Source organism: Apis florea, unplaced genomic scaffold (assembly GCF_048593485.1).
Source record: "Apis florea isolate Af1SG1 unplaced genomic scaffold, ASM4859348v1 contig_3772_pilon, whole genome shotgun sequence".
Taxonomy (NCBI): Eukaryota; Metazoa; Arthropoda; class Insecta; order Hymenoptera; family Apidae; genus Apis; species Apis florea.
This window is the reverse complement of record NW_028256845.1, coordinates 4,081,563-4,100,892: the sequence shown is the minus strand read 5'-3', so window position 1 is coordinate 4,100,892 and position 19,330 is coordinate 4,081,563. Positions and strand designations below refer to the sequence as shown.

General features: G+C 23.9%; 2 protein-coding genes across 5 annotated transcripts; one reads left to right on the top strand and one right to left on the bottom strand.

Annotated features, from left to right (window-relative positions):
- The first annotated feature begins 66 nt into the window (after positions 1–66).
- Positions 67–17,106, top strand: gek (serine/threonine-protein kinase gek). 4 transcript variants are annotated; one of them, XM_086915210.1, is made up of 27 exons: positions 67–888; positions 1,384–1,568; positions 1,658–1,840; positions 1,923–2,194; positions 2,273–2,572; positions 2,702–2,845; positions 2,959–3,081; positions 3,281–3,489; positions 3,578–3,792; positions 3,878–4,881; positions 4,975–5,210; positions 5,338–5,444; positions 6,859–7,056; positions 7,875–8,038; positions 8,100–8,355; positions 8,453–8,739; positions 8,856–8,999; positions 9,092–9,227; positions 9,318–9,559; positions 9,638–9,818; positions 9,894–10,082; positions 10,151–10,336; positions 10,441–10,622; positions 10,720–10,818; positions 10,943–11,066; positions 11,217–11,374; positions 16,642–17,106. In XM_086915210.1, the coding sequence occupies exons 2-27, from the start codon at positions 1,439–1,441 to the stop codon at positions 16,654–16,656; spliced, it is 5,484 nt and encodes a 1,827-aa protein (XP_086771336.1). In that variant the 5' UTR covers positions 67–888; positions 1,384–1,438; the 3' UTR covers positions 16,657–17,106. The 4 variants fall into 4 exon arrangements, with proteins under 4 accessions (XP_086771336.1, XP_086771337.1, XP_086771335.1 ...); XM_086915211.1 differs by having other exon boundaries at positions 16,552–16,690; XM_086915209.1 differs by lacking the exon at positions 16,642–17,106 and adding an exon at positions 11,503–13,854.
- Positions 16,454–18,839, bottom strand: LOC100867996 (deubiquitinase DESI2). Its single transcript, XM_086915213.1, is given in 8 exon segments — positions 16,454–16,598; positions 16,600–16,627; positions 16,698–16,857; positions 16,929–17,070; positions 17,144–17,237; positions 17,319–17,391; positions 17,452–17,633; positions 18,497–18,839. Coding segments are annotated over 7 exon segments (708 nt in total). The 5' UTR covers positions 17,578–17,633; positions 18,497–18,839; the 3' UTR covers positions 16,454–16,513.
- Positions 18,840–19,330: the final 491 nt, after the last annotated feature.

Genomic DNA, 19,330 nt, shown 5'->3' with positions numbered 1-19,330 from the left:
GTAAATCTATCTATATTCTGAATTATCATAGGTATTTTCAATGACGTAGGACTGCCATATTTTTTTCTATATGAGGCCTACTAGGGGGTCAACCAAATTGTTGGGGGTTTGGAGGTGGCCATGCAAGATGTTTTGTGATAAACGAATGGTGCGCATAATAAACAATTAAACCAATATTATAGCGTGACGCGTCGTTTCAACAGATATGTTTGAATTATTTGAGCAAATAGTTCGAATCGACAAAGAAAAAGCCTTTCACTCAAAACATCTTTCTCACATGCGATAGGAATTTTACGTCACAAATTTGATCGGAATGAGAGTGTAGTGCCGCGACGAGGTTATACTAGAAATTGGGACAATGGGCTTAAAGATTTATATACGTTTCATTTTATAATTATTTCATTAAATAAGTACTGTATAGTTCTACTATACAATACCGATTTCTTCTACAATACGAGTTGTCTTGGTGATTTTGTTGAACTCGTTAATCGCGAATGCGGTGCCCTACCCCGTTGCACTATTTTTGTCTGTACGTTTTATTTACACGTATTTCTCTTGTTGCGTGTTTTCTTCGCCAAATATTTTGGCTATCTTTATAGCAGTTACGTAATTTCCGATGTGAGTAATTCCGGCACCATGGCCGATGATGAATTAAATGAAACTCGATTGTTTTACACATAGTGGTGTGTGGACATATATACCATGCTAAGTTAAAGGGAATTGATTTTTGACATTCTTTGCATAAGGATAAAAGAAGCTCAAAGCGTACTGATCATGTACCGATAACATGATCGGAAAATGATTGCTGTATGGTTGTAAACAAAATTAATGTTTAAACAGTGAAAGTGAATCTATTTAGATATGTCTAGTAGAAATTATCTTTTTAAGGTAAATGAATATACATATTCATTTTATATTTTTTATATTATTTATATTTTTAAATAGTTTTTCTATATTTATATAGATATAAAAATATATTATAACAAATTTTTTAAACATTTTAATATTTTATTTATAAAATTATTTAATTTAAAAAATGATTTTAACTAAATATAATTATGTATAATCAGATGTTAATTTCAATAAATATTTCTATTGTATATTTTATATTTTATTTGTATATTTTATATTTATGTTTAAAATATTTATCAAATTATTAATATTTATATGATTATATTTATAATATGAAAAAAACTTATTCAATTAAATAAAAAAAGAAGAGAGATTTAATTAATAACTAGCAAATATGTTATAATACTTGTTTTGTATATATTATACTATGTATTTATTTTATTAATTTCAATTAAAACAAAAAATATATAATTATTGAGTATGTATTAAATGTTATATAAAAAATGTATATATAAAATTATGATATTTTAGGGTAGACATCACATCATAATGTGGTGGTTTGAGATATTATTGAATATTATCAAAAATGACAGAAGTAGTGTCCAAAAATTTTGGTAAAGGACAACTTATGCGAAAAAGAGACATGTCAGATTCGTCGCAGCACCAATACAATCAACCTCCTCCTGATATTATGCCAAAGGGACTTGCAATCAATGGTATATTTTCAAATATATGAAAAATAATTTTATAATATATATTATAGATAAAAAAGTATTGAGAGAATTAAATAAAATTGTTTTTATAGGCATAGGAGGAAGGTTACGCCAATTAGAATCTCTTTTTATTGGTGGTCCTGTTCAAGGAGAAGGAAGAATAGGCCACACATTTTCTATTGAGACACTTATTGATATTTTACTTGTCTTATATGATGAATGTTGTAATTCTTCCTTAAGGCGTGAAAAGACTGTCTCAGATTTTATTGAATTTGGTACATTATATATATATATATATAATGTACATATTTTTAAAGAATAATAAATTTTTTGTTAATAAAATTTATGTTTTTATAGTAAAACCAGTGGCTACTTGCATAAAGAGTTTGCAATTGGCACGAGAGGATTTTGAAATAGTAAAAGTTATTGGTAGAGGTGCATTTGGTGAAGTATGTGTTGTGAGAATGCGTGGTTCAGATAAAGTATTTGCAATGAAAATTTTGAACAAATGGGAAATGTTGAAGCGTGCAGAAACTGCATACTTTAGAGAAGAGAGAGATGTATTGGTGTATGGTGATCGTAGATGGATCACAAATCTTCATTATGCCTTTCAAGATGACAATAATTTGGTAATATTTATATAAACATTATTAATAAGAATTATTAATATTTATAAATTTAAAAATCTTTTAAATAATCATATGCAGTACTTGGTCATGGATTATTACTGTGGTGGAGATTTGTTAACACTGTTGAGCAAATTTGAAGATCGCCTTCCTGAAGATATGGCACGTTTTTATATAGCTGAAATGGTTCTGGCTATTGGGTCCATACATGATTTACGTTATGTACACCGTGATATTAAACCTGATAATGTTTTATTAGATGCAAATGGTCATATTAGATTAGCAGATTTTGGATCTTGTTTACGATTATTTGAAGATGGCACTGCACAAAGTAATGTTGCTGTTGGTACACCAGATTATATTTCCCCAGAAATCTTAAGGGTAAAATTATATTTTTATATTATTCTAAATATTTTTATAATTTCTACATTGTGTAGTATTAATTAATATTATCATTAATATTATTATAGTATCATAAATGTTAAAAAAAATATATTAAAATTCTTATAGGCAATGGAAGATGGACAAGGACAATATGGACCTGAATGTGATTGGTGGTCTTTAGGAGTATGTATGTATGAAATGTTATATGGAGAAACACCTTTCTATGCAGAATCTCTAGTCGAAACTTATGGAAAAATTATGAACCATAAGGTTATTAAATAATTTAAACTATTTATAGTGCAATAATATAACATTTATAGTAATAATCTTAATTATTATACATATGTATTAAATATTCTAATATATATTTTATTCAATTTCAGAATTGCTTTGACTTTCCAGCAGATGATATATATGAAGTTTCCGAAGAAGCTAAAGATTTAATGAGAAAATTAATATGTAGTTCGGAATTTAGATTAGGTCAAAATGGAATTGACGATTTTAAGGTATTAATATATTTAATACAAATATATATATTATAGTAATTAAGATATTTAATATAAATATATAATATTAATATTAATATAACATATATTATTTAAAAATATAATATAATAATAGTAAGTAAAAAATTATATTTCATAAAATATTTAGTACTAATAATAAGACTTATATTTTATATAATTCATAATTATATAAAAACAGAAACATCCATGGTTTGAAGGAGTAAATTGGGATACTCTTAGAGACAGTACTGCACCTTATATTCCTGAAGTTTCTTCACCAACTGATACATCAAATTTTGATGTTGATGATACGGATGTTCGTAGTTCTGATGCTGTTCCACCAGCAGCAAATTCTGCGTTTTCTGCATTACATTTACCATTCGTTGGTTTTACTTTTACTCAAGGAAGGCAAGTAAAATTTCTTATTTTTTTATATTTATTATAAAAAAGAAATATTTGATATAATGTTATATATTTATAAATTGTAAATTAACAGTTGCATATCAGATCTTGGTTGTTTATCTGCTATAACTCAAAAGGATAAACGTATGCAAATGCTGGAAGAAGAAAATGCACAACTAATACAAACACTTGATGATTTAAAAAAACAAATTAATATGAATCATTCTTCTCCTGGTATATCACCAGATTCTAATAATGCAACAAGAAAACTTCAGGATGAAATAAATACACTTACTAAACGCAACTGCGGTATATATATATATATACATATTTTAATATTATTATAAATATATGAATGATTAATATTGTTACTATTTTATATTTATATTTTTAGAATTGGAATCACAATTAAAATCCATGGAAATTCCCCGTGAATTACGTAATTTAGATAACGGTGATATAACAAAATTACGAGAATTAGAAAAATTAGTACGTTCTCTTCGATTAGAAAAAGAAGAAGCTATTAAAGATAAATTAGATGCACAAGAAAAGCTTAAACTTCAAGATAAAGAATTAAAAGATGCATTAACACAACGTAAACTAGCAATGGCTGAATATACTGAAGTTACAGATAAATTATCGGAATTAAGACAACAGAAACAAAAATTATCTAGACAAGTTAGAGATAAAGAAGAAGAATTGGAAGTTGTAATGCAAAAAGTTGATAGCTTGCGACATGATATTAGAAAAGCTGAAAAGTTACGAAGAGAATTAGAAAATCGAGTTGAAGAGGCTATGGCTGAAACAAGTAAAGAAAGAAAATTAAGAGAACGTAGTGAAGAATATTGTAAGCAAATGCAAGAAGAAACAGAAAAAATTAGACAAAGATCTATGGGAAATGATGCAAGTGCAAATCATGCATTAGCAACGCAAGAGATTAATAGGTTAAAAGCAGAAGTTGAGAAACTTGAAGTTCAATACAATGAAAATTTAAATCAACAGCAAAGTAGGTTCAATCTTGAAATTCGTAGTCTTCAAGAACAATTACATGAAACTGAAACAAGGAGAGATTTGCTGGAAAGAGAAGTTCAATTAACAAAAGAAAAACTAGATACTGCAAGATTAGAAAATATTACTGATAGTGAGGAAACTATTAACGAATTAAATAGACGTCATGAAAGAGAAAAAATTATGCTAGTCGAAGAAAATAAAAAACTTATGTTAGAACTTAACACTCTTACTGATAGTGTTAACAGAATACAAGGTGAAAGACGACAATTAGAAGAAGAATATGAAGAATTAAGGAATAAAAAGGAAGCTATTGCACAATGGGAAGCTCAAATTACTGAAATTATTCAATGGGTATCTGATGAGAAAGATGCAAGAGGATACTTGCAGGTTTGTTCTTTTTAGAAAGTGTATTTTTCTTAATTACGTATATTGAAAATTATTTATATATTAATACGTAGTTATATATTTAAACAATTTCAGGCATTAGCTACAAAAATGACTGAAGAATTAGAATTTTTAAAACATTCTGGAGGTGTGGGTGGTGTAGGAAGTGGATCTACAATGGCGGATAAAAATTGGCGAAATCGTAGATCACAGAAACTTGATAAAATGGAACTTTTGAACTTACAAAGTTCTTTACAAAGCGAAATACAAGCTAAACAAGCAATATCTGAAGAGCTTACAAAAACGCGTTCAGATTTAATTGCTGCTCAAAAGTAATTATCTTCAAAATAAATTTTGATAATAAAAATTAGTGTAATAGTAATAGTAAATTAATGTAATAATAAAAATTTTTATCTAATTGTTATTAATATAATTTAATAATTATCATTGTTTATTTAGGGAATTAAGAGATTTTAGACAACGATTCGATACACTCACACATGAAATAAAACGTAAAGAAATGCAAATAAAAGAATTACAAGCGAGACTTGACACAGGCGATGGCTGTAAGTATATTTCATTTAATACTGTTACAAAAACAAATTTCTTAAAAATTTTATTGTTACGTTTTTACAAAAATTCTGTATCAACTATTATTATACAAACTGCTGCAATACATGCTATGTATGTAATTTGTAAATCTTTTAATCTTTCTCATACAGTGTTTAGACGATAAATATATTCGTTCAATGTTTTATTTTGCAAACTTATTGTTCTTGTTTATTCTAAGTTCTTTGTTGTGGCACGAATTATATTTTAAATATAATTAAATGTTGGTAATAAATAGGTGCAGAATTTTATTTATTTATTAGATAAATAGATATATATTTATATTGGATATATAATATAATATGTGATTTAAATACCAAGACAAAATGTTTTTATATAAATGTGTTTTTTAGTAATTCAATTTGCATGCATATAGTAAAAATCAAATATAATTAAAATATTGTTATATAAAATTTATAACAAGGAATCATATATAGCATTCATACTTCTATCAACATAAAATTTTAAAATTTGCTTATTAACTCTTTTTTTTCTAATAAAAACAAATATCAATTAACATAAATAATAAAAGTTTGTTGTGAAGATGCATGGATGACATACATGATTCTTTATAGTTGCATATTTATGCATAAATTTATAATTATATAGAATGTTTCTTATAACTAAAATTACAAGCCATTATAAAGCTATAACTATGATTTAATAGTTTTTTTCAATTTTAATAGAAAAATATAAAAATTTTAAAATATAATTAAATATAATTAATATAATTTTAAAATATAATTAATTTAAAATAAAATTATTTATTTTCTTACATAGTTTGCATTAGTTTAATTAATGGCTTGATATTAAATTGTATGAGTCAGTGTGTGATTATTTTTTTCATTTTCTTAATATTTTTTATAAATGTTAGAAGTTTTGGTGTGTATTTAAATTTATATTTAAATGTATTTTAAAAAATTTAATTATAAATATAAATATAATGCATATAATGCATATATAATTAAAAATATGAATTTTTTTATAACAATGTCATAAAAAATTGAATATACTTTTAAAATATGTTAAATTTGATAAATATTATATACAAATATGAATCGAGTATGCATATTTTCTTTGAGTTATTATTGATTTTGATGTTTTAACATTTTATTTTATAAAAGATATTTTATATTGTATATGATATACTTAAATATTTCTATATTTATAATTGATATAAATCTATTACCAATACTTATTTTACCAATAATAGAGATCGTTACTATTTGGATATCTATCCAGCATAGTAATTCGGTTCTCCGGTACGGTATGCGATTCTGATTTCTAGACTACAAAGTACCTCTGTTTATTGGCGTAACGAGCTGTGTCTGGGGCCTCTTGTTGCTCATCTTCAAACTGTATTTGTGACAGCTGTCCTATCCAGCAAAACGTCAAGAAAAACTCCAAACATCGTTAGCACCAAATCCCAACGCATCATCGTACATCAGCCATCGTCACCCCTACCAGTAATGCGTGCTCCCCGCGTCACGACATGTCGCTTATTAACTAGATTCGTTCCCGTCAACACATTCATCAGTCAGAATGCCGTCGACATCATATCGCCACCCGGTAAATGAAGTGGCAAAACGCGATTTTGATTGATTAGTCAACTGGGATGCTAATTACAAAACATAGTGCTATGTTTTTTTAATAGATAATATTATGTAATGTTATATTTAATATATATTAAAATATTTTTTTATAATATAATATTATAAAACATTAAGTGTTTTTTGTTGAAAAAAAGTAAAGATACATTACACTTATTTAAAACATAGCTCTGTGTTATAAGTTTAATGTCAATTATCTTGAAAATCAATTATGTGTTTCTTGTATGTTGGAAATAATCATCTCCTGATTAAGAATAGTGTTAGTAGTCTTTCATCATTTTAGGTGATGGTTGTCCTTTGTTAATTTTAGTAGCTGATAATCACTCAGTTTTGTAATTAAATGATTAACAGGTATGTTGTGTCTAAATGTTTTCGCCTTTAGATTGTTTGATCTGATTGATTTTTTGATATATTTTACTACATGCTTGCTATTCTTGCTGATCAACAATCATCAATCCTTATCTGCATAATAATGATTACTATTTTAACAAATTTGTGTGATGCGAATTGGAGTGCAGTGATTATATTAAAATATTGAAAAAAAAAAAAATATTATAAAATTTATATTGATTTTTTATAATGAAAAGTATCTATTTTCTAAAAAAAAATATAATTTTTTACTTTTATATTTCTTATATCTTAATAATTATAGATAAAAATATTACAGATATTTCTGTTTTTAATAATTTAACATTAAAAATAATTTCAACATTCTATAATTAAAATATTTTTTATATTAATTTTATTAATTTATAATATTTTCTTTTTGTATTTTAGTTTTAGAACGTCCTACATCTCAAATGTCATATTTGGAACATTTTTTGAAAGAAACCGCAAGCAGTACACGTCATGGAAGTGCAGATAGTGTGGAAGCTGATATTGAGGATAATCGTGCACCGAGTATTTCCAGTAGTAAAAGCAATTTATCTGAACTTAGTATTGTAAGTATAATTATAAATAAAATTAAATATTTTTTGAAATTTAATATATACTAAATTCTAGGATCCAACATCACCATTATCCCATGAACTTCTCAATAAATCATCAACATCTCATGGACAAACCAATCTTCAACCAAAACCAAAATCTCATCAATTCTTAGTAAGAACATTTTCAACACCTACAAAATGTAACCATTGTACTTCACTGATGGTAGGTTTAACGAGACAAGGAGTAGTATGTGAAGTATGTGGTTTTGCATGTCATATGCCTTGTTGTGATAAAGTTCCACCAATGTGCCCTGTACCACATGATCAAAGTAAGTTTTTTAGGAAATTATTTAATATAATTCAAATATTTAAATAAATTTTTTAATTTGAAAGAATTTAAAAAGATAATAAACAATTTTCTTCCAGCAAAACGACCATTAGGTATTGATCCTACACGAGGAATAGGTACGGCGTACGAAGGATATGTTAAAGTGCCAAAAATGGGTGGAGTAAAAAAGGGTTGGGTTCGTCAATTTGTGGTGGTTTGCGACTTTAAATTATTTCTTTATGATATTTCACCAGATCGTAATGCATTACCATCTGTTTACGTGTCTCAAGTCTTGGATATGCGTGATGAAGAATTTAGCGTTAGTTCCGTTCGAGATTCAGATGTCATACATGCTACAAAAAAAGATATTCCATGCATATTTAGGGTAATTTCTAAAATGTTTTATTGCCATAATTTTTTAATATTTTATTATTATTATTATAATATATATATAATTTATATTATTATTTTATGATTTATTTTTATTTCTTATTTTTTTAGATAACAACATCTCTGCTAGAACCACCTGGTTTAAGAAATCATACGTTAATGCTTGCAGACACTGAAAGTGAAAAAACAAAATGGGTAGTTGCTTTAAGTGAATTGCATAGAATACTAAAGAAAAACAATCTTCCTAATACAACGGTAAATACAATACAAGAATGTATATATTTATCATATTAATAAATATCGATTAATTATATTTATTAACGATTTTATTACTTTTTATCTCGTAGATTTTTAGAGCAAAAGAATTATTAGATAATACATTGGCGCTCATTAAAAATGTGATGTCAGGAGCTATTATTGATCCAGATCGTCTAGTCATTGGTACAGAAGAAGGTCTCTTCTGTTTAGATTTAGATCGTAGCGGTATGTTTTATTATATATATATAAATATATATATTTATATATATAAGAATTATATTATTATATGATTAATTTGTATGTTATATTTAAAAGAAATTGCAAGAGTAGGAGAAGGCAAGAAAATATATTTACTGGAATATGTAACAGAAGAACAATTAATAGTAGTTTTAAGTGGAAAACAACGTCATGTACGACTGGTTCCAGTACGTGCATTAGATGGAGATGAAGTTGAATGGATTAAAGTTGCAGAAACTAAAGGATGTATAACTTTAACGACAGGCATAGTCCGTCGAAGTCCATTAACTTATTGTTTGTGTGTTGCCATAAAAAAACAGGTAAGACATATGTTATATGTATGTAATATTAATATAATTTCTATTTTGATAATTTTTTTTTTTTTTTTTTTGATTCAGAATACATCACAAATCATTATTTATGAAATTACACGTACGAAAACACGTCATAAACGTATACGTGAATTGATGTTATCATGTCACGCACAAACTTTACAAATTCTTTCTGAAGGTCGTTTTTGTGTTGGTTATCCTTCTGGATTTTCTATCTACAGCATCTTAGGAGACCATCATCCTATTTGTAAATAAATTTTATTTTAAATTAGCTTCTTTTTTTTTGATATATTTGGTTTAAATTTTTCATTTTATATTTTAGCATTGGTCCATTCTGAGAATACTCTCTTAGGTTTTCTTACATATAGTGCTGTGGATGCTTTACGTTGTATTGAATTGCCACGTGGTGAATTTTTATTAGTCTTCCATACATTGGCAGTTTATGTTGACAGCCAAGGTAGAAAGAGTAGAGATCGTGAAATTATGTATCCTGCTGTTCCAATAGCAGTTAGTAAGTATATAATGTAAAACATATAAAATGTATTAAAATGAAATTATAATTTTATATTTGTATTATAGGTTATTGTGAAGGCTATTTATTAGTGTATAGTGAGACTCACATCGATGTGTTTGATTGTACAACTGGAGACTGGTTGCAAACACTTAATGTAAAACGAGCACGACCACTAAATACTTCAGGTTCTCTGACTTCTTGTATCATTAATGATATGCCACATGTTATTTTTTTGAGTAATTTACATCAACGTTAGTATATTTTATTAATTATTATTGCTGTTATTATTAATAATAATAACAAATATATATGATTGAATATAAGATATAATTAATATTCGGTTTAATATAATTAGGAGAACTACTTAATTTAACACCACTAGATCCAAGTGGTAGACAAATGACAAAACCGCGAAGAAGATTTTCATTAAGAGAAGGAAATAGAGCTATTCGTCCCACTGATAGACGTTCCAAAATGATATCCGCTCCAACGAATTTTAATCATATTAGTCATATGGGTCCAGGTAATGGAATACAGGTAAATTCAAATCTCAATTTTGTTTATATATATATATATGAGTTTTAAATTTTATAAAATATATATATATGTGTGTGTGTGTGTGTGTGTGCATTAGATTCAACGGTTGTTAGACTTGCCTACTACACTCGAAACAGCTGATCAACAACATACTGGTCATCATAGTAGCTCTCATCTTCATAGCAGCCAACAAAGAGTAAGAATTAAATTGTATTTTTAAATATTTTTTCTAAAAACATTTTAAAAAATTAGATTTTTCAAATAAAAAAATCAATTTCATTTATCTATTGAATATGTATATTTTTTTTTTTTTTTTTTAGTTATACAGTCCTGCAATTCAAACATCAAGTAAACCAGCACCACTGCCTCCTAGGCATCCACCTTCTGATAGTCGACGTCTTAGTTCTCATATATCCAGAAATTCTGGATATTCCCCACATAATGGTAAATATATAAAATTATATCTATAAAATTATATAATTATATAATTATATAATATATATATATTATATAATTATATCTATATATATATATAATTATATAATTATATATATAAATTCATAAACTTACGTACATATTTATATTTTATTTTAGGTTCAACATCATCACGTAGAGGACCGGCACCGCCAAGACCAACTGCTACTCCACCTTCATTACCACGTACTCCTGTGGACCAAGTTGATTCGGAATCTGTGCATCTACGATCGCATACTCCACTTTCTCTTGGTAGCATTGCATCTTTACATGATAAGGTATTTTTTTCTTTGTGAAAAATATTAATCAAACATAAAAACATAAATAGTAAACATTTAAAATGTTTTACTAAAAAATTTAAAAAAATCCCTCTTTGATAAATATGTGAAAATTTTTATTAATATAGGAACACACTTCTGGTGGAAGTCCTAGACATTCAATAGCTTCAAATAACAGTTCAAATCCATCGACACCTCCAAGTCCTGCTCATGATCATGGTTCATCTTCATATGATTCATAAAAATTAATTTAATACTTTTCTCAACAGTAACAACTTACTGTAATCATATACATTATTTGAACAATAAGATTACAGTATCTATGATAACATTTTTACACAGAATGATATTCGTGTTTGATTTTTAGCTAGAAAGTTATCGCATTTCTTTTTTCTTTTTTTTTTATTCTGTGCAATAAATTTTCTTAACTTTGTGCATTACGTTTATTATATTATAAATATCTAACAAAAGGCATAATACTCGTATACATATATAAATGAATTGAAAAGTTGCACCGTTTTAATTAATTAGTTCAGTACAAAAATTTGATAAATATGTTAACATTAATATATATTAGCTTGTGGTACTATTATCGCAATAACTTTCTGGTTTCCAAGAACTTATACATAATAAGTTATATACTTAACAAAGCAATTTAAAGTTAATGTAATGATAAATTATTGTAAATAATTTATGTTTGAAAATCATTGAAAATCATCTTTAAGATGCCATATATTACCGAAGTAGGCCAAATCATTTTAATTTTTTTCTTTTTTTTATTTTTGAATTTTAACGCAGATATTTTGCATAATTTTAATTTTTTATCTTCAATTAATTGCTTTTAAGTTAATAAAAATCGAAATCTCAGTCTTATTACTTAGCAATAAAAAATGAATCTAATTAATCTATTGTAGCTACTTTTGAATCTAGCTATATAGTATGTTTGAAGTAAATTATAATTAATCATTCTTAGTAAAAAATTAATTCAGTGAAAATAAGTTGATTTGATGCCTTATGACTAAATATTTTTAATTATGTCATAATGCAGTAAGGTGCATCATTTTATTCAGCATGTGAATAGTAGAAATAATTGTGCAATGTATTTGAAACTCCAGCTAATAATTATATTTAAAAAAGCGAGTATATATACTTTTACATGATGTATAAGTATTATATTTGTAACACTAAAAGAATAATGATGAATATTAATTCGTCCTTACTGCAATGAAAATTGATTTTTCTCTTATAAATTTTCTTTTTTATTATAATTAACGCAATAAGTATTAACATGAAAATATGGATTTGTTTTTTAAAAAGTGTATATATTTAAAATTTGATGATCAACTATATTAGAAAGTGCAATGCATAATGACTGAGAATAGAATCGAAAATGGAATAAAAATGATAAAAATCGTTTATTTTGATTAAAATTTTTTATTCATTTTGCAATAGTTTCAAGAAAATGCTAAAAAGATTATATAATATTGCAACATCTTTGTTATTTTTATATTAAAAAAATTAAAAGCAAATGAAAAAACAAATTATTTTGAATTTTTTCAAAAAGTATTATTTAATAATTAATCAATTTTTTATAATTATAAAATGAAAACAAAACAAATGATTATAATAAAAATGAGAATAAAGTAGCGAATTTTGTATGTTTTAATGTATAAAATATATACATTTTTCATGTACATTTATAAAAATTTGCTAACTATATTAAAACAAAAAAAAAAAGAGTTGGTAGAATAAATTATCTTAGAATTCTATGCAAATAGTTAATATATGAAATATTATAATGATCAATCCCAAGTTGTTCCATTATTATTCAAAAAATTATAGAGATTGAGAATACTTCTTTATCTTTATATCTTTAAATATGTCATATAGTAAACATTTAATAACTACAATATCAATTCAATTTTTAAGTACACCAAAACTGTAAAAAATAATTCTGAATCATGCATTTAAATTTGCATATATTTATAATGAATTTTAATAAAAAAAATTTTAAAAATGTCAAAAAGTTTATGAAATGGAAAATATTATGATAAAAAATATGCTATATTCCGAGCAATTTTTTCTTATTTTCATAAAATATTGACAAATATTTGAAAAATTTACAATATATGAAAAATTAAAGTTCCAACTCTTTGAAAGATCATCATTAAAGACATAGTTAGCATAATATAACTATACATGAGTATAATATTAAAAAAAAAAATTGAAACATCTTCATCACATTTGTGTAATGGTAAGATATGGAAATATAATTATAAATAAAATATATATCGACTGCAATAGGTTTGACATTCTTATATTAAAAATATAGAAGAAACCGTTGATAGAAGAAAAAGTGTTAATGTTATCAAATAAAGAATGTAATAGTACAGGTATTACTATCCGTACTAGAATAAAATAAAGTTTGAAAATGAGTTCTAGAACTATTCTAGAAATTCACCGTATGTTTATAAATTGTAGCAATTGTATGTGTTATTGTACTTACCAACAGAATTCAATAATTTGTCTATTATTCGCATTGTTACTTAAGGGTTCTAAAATCAAAGTATCTGTTTTTTATATTGCTTAGCATTTGAACCGAATTTGTCTATAGATAGAACATATGAAAAAATAGTCACTTTGTATAGCACTTTGATTTTATATTTTTGTAAATAATTCAATTTCTAAATAAGATCTTGAATATATCAACTTGATTTTAGATCCTTTAAATCTTCAATTTTTTTTTTTTTTTTTTTAATATATATAGTATGCACATATATGATATTAAAATTTTGAGTATGTTCTTTTGTAATGTGTAAATTTTTCGCTATAATTATGCTTTCTTTTATGCATAATCAAAATGTACGACTGGCATTCTGCACGAAAATAGAACGATTATATGTATGCATATATAGATTGTATGATTTATGATAGTTTTACTTTTTTACGAGTTGTTAGAATATTTTATGTAACAATTAATATTGATTTATGTATCCCATTGGTTTAATACCAGTGCATGTAATGACCTGATTAATAATCTTTTTTAGCAACTTAGTTTATATATTCTATATTATGAATTTATTTATAACTAATATGTGCATTATTTACGATATTTATTAAAAACAATTATAAGCATTTGAATAATGAATTGTATTTCATTGTATATTATTTAAAACGCGTAAATTATATTAATAAAAAAGATTAAATTTTTGTTTTTAAAATAATTAGTAATTTAATATAAATATTTTTTTTATATATTTTTCTTGAGATAAGAATGAAGAAAGAATATATTTTGTTTCATAAATTCATAATTTGCTAAATTATTAAAAAATAATTTAATTTCCTTATATAAAAAAAATTTATTAATAAACATAATATATAAGTATATATAAATATATTTATTAATGGTTTAAAAAATATTAGATTAGATTTAGGCATTATTATAATTAAAAAAACGGAATAATGATTGTTAGAATGTTTATTGTTTGAAAAAAATCATTAACAGTAAGAAGAAAATCCCTATTGAAACAATTAAATATCATTATAAAAAAGATTATTTAAAAAGATACATAAGCATTTGTACTTATACTGTATATTGTGCTTTATATATTTCATTATTTTAATATGCTATTCTCATTTCTATGTTGCATAAGTAATTTATTTCATAACTTTGTATTAATATATTTATCAATAAGGAATATAAAACATAAAATACTCTAATCTATAAAATGTTAATAACGAGTAATTATTTTAATTCTTTTTTTTGCAAATATAATTCATATATACTAAAAAAAAATTTTCTATACAGAAGCACACAAATTAATATTTAATATTATATATATATATGTATATATATATAAATTAGCATTAAATAATTTTATTAAAAATTAATTTAATTTTAAATTTAAAAATTTTTTTCTATAATATATAAATAAATGGTGATTAATGATTTTACTCAGAATTATTATATAAAGTAACAAAAGCATTATTTTAAATATAATTTATCTTTTATAATTGTTTATCTAAATTTTTTTAAATAATTCATTAAAAGATATTCACATGATAACATTAAATATAACATATTATGATTGGTAACATTTATAAGTTGTATATAGCATATGAGTTTTTAATGTTAGTCATTAAAACAGAATTAACGCAAAGTTATAATTGGCACTAATTGTTACTTGATTCTTGTATTACATTTTACAAATATAATACATTCAACAAAATTTTTTTGTACTTATATCATTCAAATAACTTGATGAATTTTTCTTTTTTTTTTTTTTTTTTTAACATTTAACATTATAAACTTGGTGTCAACAATAGTTTTAGTAACATCAGTAATGTTTTATGTACTATGAATATTTAAAAAAAAATTATTATATGAATTTTAAATATTGCAAAAGCTTCTGAAATTATAATATTATAATAATTCTATTATCCTATATTGTGCAAAATCCAAGAGCACCTTTGTACGAGATATCCATATGGTGCAAAATTGTTTGACTCAAAATATTTGAATTATAAAATTATAAATATTAAATTCAAATAGTTCCTTTAAAGATATTAGAGAACTTCTTGAAGTAAATTTTCATTAAATCATACATGAAAAATAAATTATTTGTAATTTGATTATTTATTATATATGAATGCAAATATTAAATTCATTTTTCATTTAAATTTCCTAACAATATTAATGGCAGCTGTACAGAGAGGTGTCGCATGTATAGTATAGTATAGTATAAATAATTATAATTATTTATGTCAAAATCAGGTTATTGAATTTTTACAAAAACATCACTGAATATTTCTAAAATATAATTTGAAAAAATTGCATATTACATGTATTAATTTTCAAATACAATTCAAAATAAAAATTATTATGTATAAAATCTTAGCAAAAAATTTTTTTAAAAATTAAGATGATTAATTAATAAATAAATAGTTCCAGTCTCTTCATGCCTTTGATTTATATATAATTATCTATTAAGTATATATCTATTAAATTTCGATCATATGATACAACAAAGAACACACGCGACATTGTAAACTGCCGTCCAAAATTTAAAAGACGACATGTTGCAAGAAAGGCATTTTTTCAATATTATTAAATCACCACAGGAATTCTAGAGTACAATATCAAATTTGTACCTCATCTTGACGGTTTTGTTTCTCAGATTCCATAATTTGGGCGATACAGTTACTGTCATGATAAACTTCCTTTGCGCATAAATTCTCTAAATGGTATAACTCCTACGGCATTTTAGATCTCTTCGTCTTAAAAAATTGGCCGAATGTTACAAGGAAGTATCAGATGACGTACTTTCAGAAGATGTACTTTCATGACTGACTTGATTCAAAGAGTGTTGAAGTGCATCGGGTGTTAGCCATTCTTTCGGTAGACAACGTTGAAGAAATGGTACGCAAGAACTAAAATATGCAAGACGATTTACCCAACCTGGTATTTCTTGACCACACAAAATCTATAATTTAAAATAAAAATATGATATTCTATCAATTGTAAAATAATTATATTATATTTTTATATACATACAAGTGTAAGTTGACTACTAAAATGATTACAATTTTTATTCATTAAATGATAACGATCACCCCTAAAATCTTTTCCTAATTCAGTAACAATTCTTGTTACATCTTCTTCTGTGAAATCTGTATATCCAATGTGTACTGATTGCCTGTAATGAAAAAATAAATTTATTCTTCTTTTAAAATAAGTTGAATATATTCTTGCTGAAATAACATCCTTACCTATATCTAAACTGCTCTCCTAATTCTTCAGCAACTCTTGGTGTAATTTCAAAAATTCCAGAAATTGGTTTAGAATGACCCCCATATGCATATTCTAAATTATGATTCAATTTTAGAACATAAAAGAATTCAATATAAAATTTAAAAAATTTATAAAAATATTTTACAAATATACCTGTTCCATAAATTTCAACACCTGAATGAAACACACCTAATCCAATTGGTGTAGTATATTCATTTATCCAATACTAAAATAAGAAATTTATTTCAAGATATATATGATAATTTAAAAAAATCAAATACTTTACCATATCATAAACATTGAGAATTATTGGCTCTCTAGCCATTTTTGGTATTAATTCTTCGTTGTCTTGTGGATAACCCAGACAACTGGGAAAGGACAGATTGCAGCTAAGACCTGATGAAAACATCATAGATATCTGTACTTCAAGAGATGAACAGCAGCACTACTTATGTTCCAATTATGCACCTAATAAGCAAATATGTTTGCTATATACTGGATCTACTCTAAGCAAATAGCCACTGAATTACTATAAAATTAAAAAATAATTAAAATATGGAATATCTTAGATTTCATGATTATTTATAATTCTCAAATAATTATTTAATTATATCTACATTTGATTTTAATAAAATAAAAATACAAAAAATGTATTTCTAAATTATTTGATAATAAGATATGATTTCATGCATATAAGTAATATTATTAATTCTAAATAAAATTATATGCAAAATGCAGAGCAATAAATACATTTCTCTAATTGCAATTCATTACAAAAATATTACAAAACATATTATATTATTTTTCAACATTATATTATTTTTTATAAATATAATAGCAATGCTAAACTGAAAATATAAACAAATAATATTATGAATTAGATTCATAATTTCAAACTTTGTTAGTACTAATAAAAAATAAAGATATAAAAATTTATTAACAATATAAATGATAAAATAGATAAAAAATTAAAAATGATTATATTTTATAAGAGAAGAATAAAACTATAATATTATATGAATCATTAAGTTAAAAGTTTTGTTAACTGGTAGCTTATAGTGAATTGTTACCTAAAAATATCAAGATTTTAATTACAACTACATTTCTTTATAATTTGTCATAAAATAGTAGAGTAGAAAAAATAATCTCCACGTCTTCTTGAAAGAATTGTTGATATTAAATAATATATAAAGACATTGTATGATTTTAAGTGAATATATTCACAATAAATTTTCGATTTTTTAATTTTGATAATAAAATTATTCTTATAAAAATTTAATAACATTAACTTAATAGTTGAAATTCGTAACGGTTACTTGCAAATAGCATACATTATGTCAGTAAGAAATCTCTCTTCACTGAAAGTGTGCTAAATGATGGACAAAAATTCTTCTTAAAAGCTCTAATTGTACGTTTTAAATATTTATTATTTATTTTATGTCACAAACTTAATTAATTGCACATAATAATCACTAATATTAAATATTTTTCAAAAGAATTTATACAAATTGTTTATAATTAGAAACGAATAAAATTTGTCTAGGGATATCGTATAATTTTCTCTAGATGAATATCAAACATTAAATAATTACTGAAGGATTTCCTTTATATATCAAAAATTACAAAACATTAACAAAATTAAATATCTTATAATTTTTCTAAATTCTATTTATTGTTTTTCAGTTTAGTTTTCTAGTAATAATAAATATAGTAACAAAGAAATATATTGTAGCATGGAAAATAAAATAATTAAAAAGTTAAAAATATATTATTTTTTTAAAAATTATTTATTTAAATTATTTATAACTACATATATATATTTTTTGAACGAAAAAAGAAAATTTAATTTCATTTTTAAGAAACTTAATAAAATAATTATTTAATATTAATATCAAAAATTTATTTTAAATTATTTTAATTTTTAATTTTAAAAATTTGTAAATTATTTATTTACAATCTAAAATAACAATTGATAATCAGAAATTTTTTCTTTTTTTTAAAAAATAATTAAAAATTTTGTTTTAACATAAATTTATATTCTTTATTATTTTAAATATATTTTATTTTGTATAAAAATGCATGAAAATTTTAATAATAATATATTTTAATATAAATTTTTAATATAGAATAAATATGATTTATAATAAATTTTCTGCTATTTCTAG

Bases quoted from the DNA above. Each gene is read 5' to 3' on its own strand.
- gek (XM_086915209.1), top strand. From the start codon at position 1,439: ATGACAGAAGTAGTGTCCAAAAATTTTGGTAAAGGACAACTTATGCGA. The intron at 8,356-8,452 runs GTAAGTTTTTTA...ATTTTCTTCCAG, and splicing joins CCCTGTACCACATGATCAAA to CAAAACGACCATTAGGTATT. The intron at 10,337-10,440 runs GTTAGTATATTT...TAATATAATTAG, and splicing joins TTTGAGTAATTTACATCAAC to GAGAACTACTTAATTTAACA.